The sequence below is a fragment of the Serinus canaria genome, chromosome 28 (assembly GCF_022539315.1).
Source record: "Serinus canaria isolate serCan28SL12 chromosome 28, serCan2020, whole genome shotgun sequence".
Classification (NCBI taxonomy): domain Eukaryota; kingdom Metazoa; phylum Chordata; class Aves; order Passeriformes; family Fringillidae; genus Serinus; species Serinus canaria.
In genome coordinates this window covers 547,455-557,104 of record NC_066341.1, presented here as the reverse complement: position 1 = coordinate 557,104, position 9,650 = coordinate 547,455, and the positions used below count along the sequence as shown (strand labels likewise).

General features: G+C 53.9%; 1 protein-coding gene across 2 annotated transcripts; it reads right to left on the bottom strand.

Moving 5' to 3' along the window:
• Positions 1 to 163: 163 nt before the first annotated feature.
• Positions 164 to 9,362, bottom strand: LOC103822068 (perilipin-3-like). Of its 2 annotated transcripts, XM_018921866.3 has the most exons (8): positions 9,244 to 9,362; positions 5,345 to 5,421; positions 4,754 to 4,949; positions 4,102 to 4,184; positions 2,618 to 3,833; positions 1,995 to 2,194; positions 1,681 to 1,809; positions 164 to 1,603 (listed from the first exon to the last, which is right to left on the bottom strand). In XM_018921866.3, the coding sequence occupies exons 2-8, from the start codon at positions 5,402 to 5,404 to the stop codon at positions 1,043 to 1,045; spliced, it is 2,445 nt and encodes an 814-aa protein (XP_018777411.2). In that variant the 5' UTR covers positions 5,405 to 5,421; positions 9,244 to 9,362; the 3' UTR covers positions 164 to 1,042. The 2 variants fall into 2 exon arrangements, with proteins under 2 accessions (XP_018777411.2, XP_050841950.1); XM_050985993.1 differs by lacking the exon at positions 4,754 to 4,949 and having other exon boundaries at positions 9,244 to 9,302.
• Between the last annotated feature and the right edge of the window lie 288 nt (positions 9,363 to 9,650).

The following is a 9,650-nucleotide window of genomic DNA, read 5'->3' as shown; positions in this document are numbered from 1 at the left end:
AAGAAAGCATGGGACCTGCTAAAGGCACTTTGTTTTTTCCCTCCAGCGAGAGCAGGGAACAGTCAAGCTGGCCAGGGACAAGCATTGGTAAAGGCAAGGCTTCATCAGAGCTCAGGTAAGGGGAGAGCACAACCCTGCAGCTTTAGGTCCACACAAACCCACATGGTTTTGAACACAGGTCACACTTTATTCCAGTGTCTGCTCACCAGCCCTGGCACGGGGACAATGCCAGGAACAGTTACCAAAATAAGTTACATTAGAAATTATTACAAAGTATCATTTTCTGGAAAGAACCAGCCCCTGGATTAAAATCCCCCCTATTTTAGTAACAGGATATCCTAATCCCATGGCAGAGTAACTCCTGGGAAAAGCTGCCTCCTTTGATGGCTGTGAAGTGTTTCACACATGGAGTTACTCACAGATAATCCTTGAAGTCATTCACAGAAGTAGGAAAGATGAGTAAAGAAAACCCCACACTGCTGAGTGCTTCTCCATGAAGGAAGGAGGGTTTGGCTGATCCATGAAGAGAAATCTCTTCTTAAGAAGCAGCTCCTTGCCCCCAGCTGTGCCAGATGTGCTGCAGGGCCGAGCCTCCCCAGAAGCACAACAGGCACAAAGGAAGTTGTGTCTGGAACTTGTATTTTTAAATGTGGAGAAGGTGGGAGATGGTATCAAAGGTCAAGCATAGCACCTTCTCAAGAATTCCACAGCTTGGGCAAGTTAAAAACAAATCCAGCATTAAAAAATAAGTTGAGATCACTTCTCTCCCACAACTTGTCTCAGCAAGATTTAGCCACTCACAGCTACAGCTGGGCTGAGTTAAAAAGCTGCAGTGCAGGTCCCATCTCCCCTTTCAGCACAGCAGTTGGATTTAAAAACAGTAAATCAGGATTCAGAATCTCCCCACCTTGGTTATTAAACCTCCTTACAACTACATCTGACTCTAAATTCAGAGAGCAGAGGCACTCATGGCACAAGTGGGCACACAGAAGATTCAGTGCTGTTCTAGCCAAGTAGCCTTGGCCAGAAGAGCTGGGATTTATCAGAGATCTTCCTCTGCTGCACTGGTTTTTATCTCCTTTGCAGCCAGAGCCACCTCTGTGTCCTTCCCTGCCTTCTCCTCCAGCTTCTCTAGCACTTCACACCATTTGTCTGAGAGCCTGTTGGTTCCCTTTGGCTCTTCGGGTGCCTTTGTCACCTCCTGTGACAGTGGGGCCTTTTCCAACTTGGGTAATTTTCTGTCACTCCTCATCTCTTCCTTCTTGTGCCTTCTGCTGTCCTGTGGCACCTCAGCCATGGCCCTGAAGGGCCCCACAATCCAGTTCAGAGGGGTGTTGTGAGTGACATACTCAAAGAGGACATCGAGGGACCTCCGGGCCTCTGCCACACGGTCCTGGCTCCGGGCCAGGGTGGTGCTGGAGAGGTCCTGGAAGGACACGGCCCTGGAGAAAGAGCTGTGGAGCTTGTGGATGTGTCGAGTGGCCCGAGACACGGCTTCCTGGATGCTGCTGGGCAGGCCGTGGATGCTGAGCTTGAGGCGGTGGTAGGCGGGCTGGAGCTGCTGGGTGATGATCCTCAGCATGGCCAGGGTGCGTGGCTCCACCTGCCGGGAGAGAAGAGCTCAGGGCCGGCTCGGAGGGCCCGGCCCCGCGGGGCTGCTCCGGGCACCGCCCGGGGTACCTCTGCCTGGCACGCCGTTCTGACTTGGTTTCCTTTGGGCTGCGTCAGGCACCAGTCCACCCACAGCTGATGGAGCTTCTCCTGCCCCTCCAGCAGCTTCTGGCCGACCTCCTGTTTCACAGATTCAATCTGATAGGAGAAATGAGAGGAAAGGTTGTACTGCAAGCTGTACTACACACAGGCACAAGCTCTTCCCTGCCAGGGAAGGATCCGAGGTGACACAGAGCTGGTGGGGATGGAGCAAGAGCTTGCAGCTGGGCAGCAGGGCAGGAAAGGCTACAGAGAGGAGGAAGGAGGGCAAAGCGTGTGGGTACCAGTTTGATTGCCAGCTGCAGCCGTGACAGGGTGTCCTGGGTGCGGTGCCTGAAGCCCTGCAGCTTGGCCAGGGAGTGCTGGTAGGCTCGGTGCCGGACCCGGCCCGACAGCGAGCCCAGGCGCACAAAGTAACTGCGCTGCCTCTTCTGCTCCTCCACGGAGGCCACGCCAAAGCCCTGCACCGTGGTGGCCAGTTTACCTGGGGGAAACAAGAACAGAGTGCAGCTGGGCTCACTGCCAGCTGGGAGGGGTGGAAGAGGTTGGGTCACCCCTTGGAAAACATGAAGGCTGAAGCTTGCTGTGGGAGCAGGAGGTTTGTAGTTGCTCGTGTGCTAAAGGCAGGTTAGTCCCTGCTCAGTCTTCAGGTAAACAGACTCGATGGAGAGGTTGAAGCATGAACCCATGTGTTTATTTACTTTGAGGCTGATGGACAAGGACCAGCCAGCAAATCCTTGAATTCTGTCCTATGCCATGTGGCAATTTGGTGTTGACAGCCGGCAACTTGGTGACAAATTCAGAGCTACCTGTCTTGCTTCAGAAGCTGAGTCTTGCTGTGTCAGGTGCTCTCTACTCACATGGGAAAGGACTTGCATCTACAAGCGCCAGGTAAGTATTTTCTTACCTAGTTCCTCCTCAGTCATTGGGAGGTAATGATCCACCAGATCTTCTGACATTCCCAGGACAGATTCCACACCTCCAGCCACTGCCTGGCTCACGGCCTTGGCTTTGCTTATGCTGTTGGTCACCACTGAGTTGGTCATCTCCACACCCTCCTGGAGAACCTCCCTGCCCTGCTCCAGGGCTGTGTTGATCTTGCTGGTGATGGTGCCATAGGCAGCATCCAGAGCTGTACTGACCGTAGAGGTGACCACAGATTTGGTCTTCTCAACACTGTCTTGAACAGCCCCTTTGGTCAGGTCCACTGCTTCGGTCACCTTGTTGGCCACCAGGTCCTTGGCCCCCTGGGCAGCCCCCACAGCTGCAGTGATGGTGGAAGCAACAGCAGACTTGGTCCTGTCAATGCTGTCCTCCACCGTGTGCTTGGTGACATCCACGGCCTCTGTCACCTTGTTGGTCACCAGCTCCTTGGCACCCTGGGCAGCCTCCACAGCATTGACAATCGTAGAGGCAACTGCAGATTTGGTCAGGTCAACACTGTCTTCTACAATGTGTTTACTGAGGTCCACTGCCTTGGTCACCTTGTCTGTCACCAGCTCCTTGGCCCCTTGAGCAGCCTCCACAGCACTGACAATCGTGGAAGCCACTGCAGACTTGGTCAGGTCAACACTGTCCTCCACCATGTGCTTGGTGACATCCACAGCTTTGGTGACCTTGTCCACAGCATCTGTCACCTTGTTGGCCACCAGCTCCTTGGCTCCCTGGGCAGCCCCTACAGCTGCAGTGATGGTGGAAGTCACAGCAGACTTGGTTCTGTCAACACTGTCCTCCACAAGGTGCTTACTGAGGTCCACAGCCTCTGTCACCTTGTTGGTCACCAGCTCCTTGGCCCCCTGGGCAGCCTCCACTGCATTGACAATCGTAGAGGCAACAGCAGACTTGGTCCTGTCAACACTGTCCTCCACCATGTGCTTGGTGACATCCACAGCCTCTGTCACCTTGCTGGTCACCAGCTCCTTGGCACCCTGGGCAGCCTCCACAGCACTGCTGACAGTGGAGGTGACCACAGACCTGGTCAGCTTGACGCTGTCCCCAACAACATTTTTAGTGAGGTCCACAGCTTCAGTGACTTTGTCAGCCACTGCTTCCTTGGCCTCGCAGGCAGCGTCCATAGCAGATGTCACTTTGGTGGCCACCAGCTGCTTGGTGTCTGAGATCACCTGCACCAGGGAGAGGCAGAGAAAGATTTTTTTGTTGTTGTTCCAAGATATGTTTTCCCTCCCTGAAAAAGCTTTTCCACTTGGGTTAGTTGTGCTTGCAGTGTGTGGCAGGGCCAGGGAGGTGAGCACACCTGAGCACACCTGCTCTGCCATGGACACATTCACTCCTGCATGCTGAGGGCACCTCTCTAGCTTACCCTGCTGCTGAGCTTATTTATTTCCCCACATTCTTCTGTACCCATAGCAGTTCCACCAAGCCTTTCCTTACCTTGTCTGCTGGCTGCTGCAGGAAGGGCAAGTTCTCCTCCAGCTGATCCAGACCTTTACAGGCATAGTCATTCACAAGAGCAACTGGAAGAGACAACAGGCACCAGTTTATTTTTACATTTGGGGATGGGTTTTTGACCCTACAGTGGCCAGCTCAGGATGCACTCATGAACACAAGGCCCAGAAAAATAAATCCCCATTCTAGGGTGGGATATGTGTGGGCATCTTGTTAAAAGTGAACAAACCTTAAAAGCCAGCAGGTTCAAATAGTCTCCATTTTGCCTTCCAGCAGACTTTAATCCAATTGCACTGCAGCACCTGCCCTTGGTGGGTAGGACACTGGGTTTAAAGGGTTGAAGAGTGCTGGGATAAACCAGACTGAGCTCTGCTCCAGACTGACACAGCTCCTGCCTGGGATGGTCAGAACTTGCAGTGAGAGCCAGCGAGCAGGGAGCTACTACTCAGTAACCTCAAGAAATCAAACTCTGCTTCTCCTGGAAACAGCTTAATTCCCAGGCAGTTCAGTGTCCAGGAGCTGCTGGGTGGGAGGCCCAGTGCTGGAGGAGAAGGTGCTGTGGGAGGTGGGATCACCCTACAGGCACCTGAACCTCCCCTCCCCTCCTGTCCCAAGGTCCCCCCAGCCCTGCACTTACTCTGTGGCTCGAGCTGGCTCAGGATGGGCTGTGCCCCTCCGACCACACTGCCCACAGCCACGGCAGCCACGGTCTCAGCCACGCTGCAGACACCACTGAGGCAGGGGTGGCACTCCTTGGTGTGGTTGTAGGCAGAGGAGACCAGGTTGAAGGCAGAATTGAGCAAGGGCAGGCTGGTGACTCGATTGACAGCGCTCTAAACCCAAGAGAAACCCTGATGTTAGAGCCCAGCCCGAGCTGGTGGGTGAACCACAGCTGTGTGTCTGTCCAGAAAGGTCCCAGCAAATCCACCTCCTCATCCCTCAGAAAGCCAGGGTTAAGAACTCTGAGTCACACTGGTGTCAGCCCCAAACCAGGTGTGGAAGTAGGACCTGTAACAGCTCCTGTTTCAGACCCACTTGCATCATTTGGCCAGCCCTGAAGTTGTCTCTTGAGCAAAACAATTACCTTCTGTTCTGAGGGGGTTTTGATTTGGCCACAGCTTCTAGGGCTAATCTTTCTGTCCCCCCAGCCTGGTTTTGGGGTGCTGGCAGAGGTTTACCAGTACATGTCAGTGGGTGATTTAACTGCTGTGGGTGTCCTGGCACCTACCACAGTCTGCTGCTCCTCAGCCTTCAGCAGGTCTGGGGTTGGGGTCTTTCCTGAGGCCATACTGACTTCAGCTGCAGCTGGAAGGACAAACAAGAGTGTCATGAGCACAACTTCATTGCCTCCAAAGAAATAAAATCCTGCCAGAACAGGGGAAAAGCAGAGGGCAGCAAAGCTGGGATCCATCATTCAGCTGCTCCCAGGAACGTTCAGGTTAGAAATAGGTGAGAACTATTTTATATTTCTTGTGTTTTCTCTGTGGGGTGGGATGACCCTGCCTGGACACCAGGTACCCACTAAAATAACTCCATCACCCCCCTCCTCAGCCGGACAGGGGAGAGAAAATATAACAATATAGCCAGTCTGGGAAGGACATGAAAATCCTGTGGAGTTTTCCCTGGAGGGTGACCCATGTTTCCCAACTGCAGCATTCCTTGGCTACCTGGAGACTTGCCTTCACATCCTACTGACCAGCAAGGCAGGAAATCTCACTTCCTGTGAAACCAAGGCTCAGAGACATTCTCATGACATAATGGGATTGAAGAAGTCTAAAATGTTGCAATAATCTGAACAGGCATTGGTCCCCCAGCAGAGATCTCCTGTGGTTTCTGGACACTCCTGTATTGGTAATAATAAACCCAGGATTACTCTGAGCCTTAGCCAGGCACAGCAGGGATTTCAGCACATTTGTTCTTTGGGACAGAGTCTGCTTTTCTCTCCTTTGCCAGTTCATTCCTTTTCTTAGATTTGCTTTGACATTTTCCAGTGGAAAACCCTCAAAATTCCTCCCAAACTGGATTTCCAGGCCACGCACTGCTCCAGGCTCACTGGCAGACTCCTCCCAAAAAAGCTTTCCATCCGAGTTGTGGTGGAGCCCATTGTCTTGTTCCTTGTGTTCTTTGCCTCGTGCAAGGTTTTGATTTTGCTGAGAAACAGGAACAGAGAAATGGAGAGGAGTAGTGAAACCAGCGTTTGTGAGCCTGGACTGGGCTCTGCCACTGGCCAGGGACAGCTCAGGAGGTAACTTGTCAAAAGACCAAATATTGCTGCATTAGCCACTGAATTAGTCAGAGTTCAGTGAGACTGGAGCAGGGCAGGGATCCTGAGTGCCACATGCCTGTAGCAAAAATGTCACACCAGTTGTCACCTCCAGCCTCTCCAGTGAGAAGCTGGGAGCCAGCACTCCTCTGGGGGCCCTCCCCATTTATCTGCACAGCAAAACCACCAGTGGATCCTCAGCAGGCTGGGAGAGGTTGTAAAAAGCTGCTGCAAAGAAAGCAAGGCTGAATGTGAAACCTGAGTCCCAAAGTCCACGAGTTTGCTGTCAGTGGCTGCCCCTCCTGCTCTGCCTCAGGGCAGCTTTGGTATTGCTTTGGAGCCTGGCAGGGCTGACTTGGGGGCAAAGCACAGCTCTTTCAACACCATCACAAACAACCCCTTTGCTCAGTTATTTTACTTCTGGACAGGTGGAAAAAGCTCAGACTGTGGAATTTGACACTGTGGTGGCCTTGGTGTCAGGGCCAGCACAGAGACAGCACCAAAAGGAAGAGGGGAGGACTCTGCCTAGAATAATTCAGGAGTAACTTCTTGGCTGATGTAAAAACTGCTGTCAGGTTAGATCAACCTCTGAAGTACAGGGATCCCATGGCAATTATGGATGCAGCCTGCCAGAGACAATCCTTCAGCACAGTCGTGTTGGAACAAGGTTTGTTCTGCACTGTGGAGGAGAAATCCATGTTTTGCAACACCCAGATTTGCAGTGTGGGCAGATCTCCACGGCATGGTTTTATTTTCTTTTTCCCTGCAGAAGTGCTGAGCAGCCCTTGCTTTGCTTCAGAGATGGCAGGAAAGCCCAGTGCTTGGCAACTCTGGGTCAGGGGGTTCTGAGTCCTTTGGAGAAGGCACAGCCAAGCCAGGATGGCTGGGAGTGGAAATCCCAGTGGGCAGAGGAACAGAAACAGCAGCACTTTGTTTTGGTTGTGGCTTCCTTCATATGAAAGTGATGATCTGATGACTTCACACCATTGCTACATCTGAAATATTAGGTCACTGCTGGAGAAAGCTCTTGAAACAGGTGGTTTCAGAACAATGAAACTTCAGTGCTCTTTTCTAGCATCAAGGTCAAGAGATTTTCTGGGATCAGGAGCTGAACTCCTGATCATTGCCCAGTTGGAGTCAGTGAAGGAGCAAGGGCTGGCTCCCTGATTTCTGGCACTGGCAGTGACCAGCTCATGTAAAACTTTCTTTACTCCCCTTGGCTGGAAGGTTTCCCTGTGGGAAGCAGCTCAGCTCCATGAGAACAGGCTGCTGGTGTGTGCTCCTGAAGCATCTTCTGTTCAGGAAACTTCTCTCCCTTCCAAGGGATTTCACCTTGGGAGACAAACTGAGCCACAGCCAGCACGGCTGGTTCAGTGGCTTAACTGGCAATTCCTTAATGACCACGGAGGAAATCAGACTGAATTCAGTGCTTTAGATGTGAGCAGGGAAGGCTAATCAGGGCACAGGAATTCAGTTGTGGTTAAAGCACCTATTTACATTCTTCTCGAGATTTGCCACTGATACCCGGTTCCCAAAAATGCAGAACTGGGTCACGGGATGTCTGTGGGGAATGGGCTGCAAATGCTCTGAGGACAAAATTAGTTTTAGGAGGAAGATCAAGTGATTCCCAGCTTTGACCTGAGGACAGTTTCGAGGGTTGGCAGAGGTGCCCAGCTCACCTTTCTGGATAAACCAGCAGCTCTAGGAAACCTCAAAGATCAAAGCCACCCTTGCTGATGGATGCAGGGCTTCCCCCACACACCTCCAGCAGAAATTAAACACCACAGCCAGCGGCCACCACTGGGTCAGTAACTGCCTGAAACAGAGATGTTTTAGGAAAGAGGAGAGGAGGTTTTAACTGAAACAGCTTCTCAGTGCTTCCCAATCTTTCCATGAGGACAGAGTTCTTGGTTTCATCTGGAAGCTGTAACTTGCAGAGCAAGCAGCTCAGCACATTTCCATCTGGAATTTTCAGCAGAACCAGCTACAGAAACTGAAATCCTTCCCAGCCATCCACAGCTCAGGGTAGTCATGACCACATTTAAAGCCTTGTTAGTCTTGAGAAACAGTAATCCAGTTTGCCAAAGCTCCCTCTGGGGGCTGGCAGAGCCCTGCAGGGACAGGGCGCTCCCGAGCAGGAGTTCTCTGTCACTCGGCTCTCGTGCCTCCACCAAAGGATCACGAGAAACAGCCCTGGGCAGGGCTGGCAGCGCTGTCACAGGAAGGGAATGCCGGGCTGGTCACCTGCACCTCCTGTCCCCGGGGTGTCACCTGCACCTGGAGCATCCACCTCGTCCCCACCCTCCCCAAACACAACGCTGGGCTGTGCATGTGCAGGTGACTGGGGGAGTCACCTCCTGTGGGCCCCCCAGCTGGGATCCTCAGCAAACGAGAACCAGGGCAGAGCTTTTAAACCCCAGACTGCTCAGTCACAGGTCAGAGATGCACAGAGTTACCAAGGAGTCATCTCAGAGCCGGGAAGGAGCCTTTCGGGAATGGTTTGAATCCCACCACGGTTTGGGTCGGATAGGACCCTAAAGATCACCTAGTTCCACCCCCAAGCCTCCCAGCTGTTACCCAGGGCAGACAAATGACACCAGAAAATGTCACCTTTGGCCTCAGAGAGCACAGCCCCCGCAGGCCCAGGAGAAGCAGGGACACAGCCCCCAGCTCCTGCTCTGCAGGGCGCTGGAAGGGCCCTGGGCACACCCGGCTCCCACCCAGGGACCTCTGAGCCACCGCCTGCGGGGACCGAGCCGGGGCCAGCCAGCCTCTCCGCCCCGGCCAGGGCTGCAGAGCGCCTGGGGAGGCACCCCGAGCCCCCAGACAGGTCACAGAGCCCCCCACCCCCAGCCCAACCTTACCTGCCTCCTCCACGGCCGGCACTGCAGAGACTGGGAGCACTGCTGAGGAGACTGGGAGCACTGGTGAGACTGGGAGCCGGGGCCGCCGCCCCAGTTAAATAGCCCGCAGGGTGATTGGCGGTGCCGGGCTGATGGAATCAGGAATCCCCCGGCCAATGGCAGCGCAGCTCGGCTGGGTGGGGCCGCAGGTGAGGGGCCGGGGTCCCCTCGGGGCCATGGCGGGTGTTGGGAGCTGCTGTCTGTCCCCCCAGGAGGGACGGCCCTGGCAGGGTGTGCAGGGTGTCGCATGCCCTGGTGGAATACCCTGAGTCGGGAGGGGCCCACAGGGACCCCCTGGCCCTCACAGCCCCCCAACAATCCCCCCGTGCCCCGGAGCTGCTCCTGCCAGCGCTGCTCATGTCCCAAGC

Coding starts and splice junctions, on each gene's coding strand:
- LOC103822068 (XM_018921866.3), bottom strand. CDS start 5,404: ATGGCCTCAGGAAAGACCCCAACCCCAGACCTGCTGAAGGCTGAGGAG. Junction 4,950..5,344: donor CTGAGGAGCAGCAGACTGTG/GTAGGTGCCAGG, acceptor TCTTGGGTTTAG/AGCGCTGTCAATCGAGTCAC. Junction 3,834..4,101: donor TGCAGCAGCCAGCAGACAAG/GTAAGGAAAGGC, acceptor TCCCTGGTGCAG/GTGATCTCAGACACCAAGCA.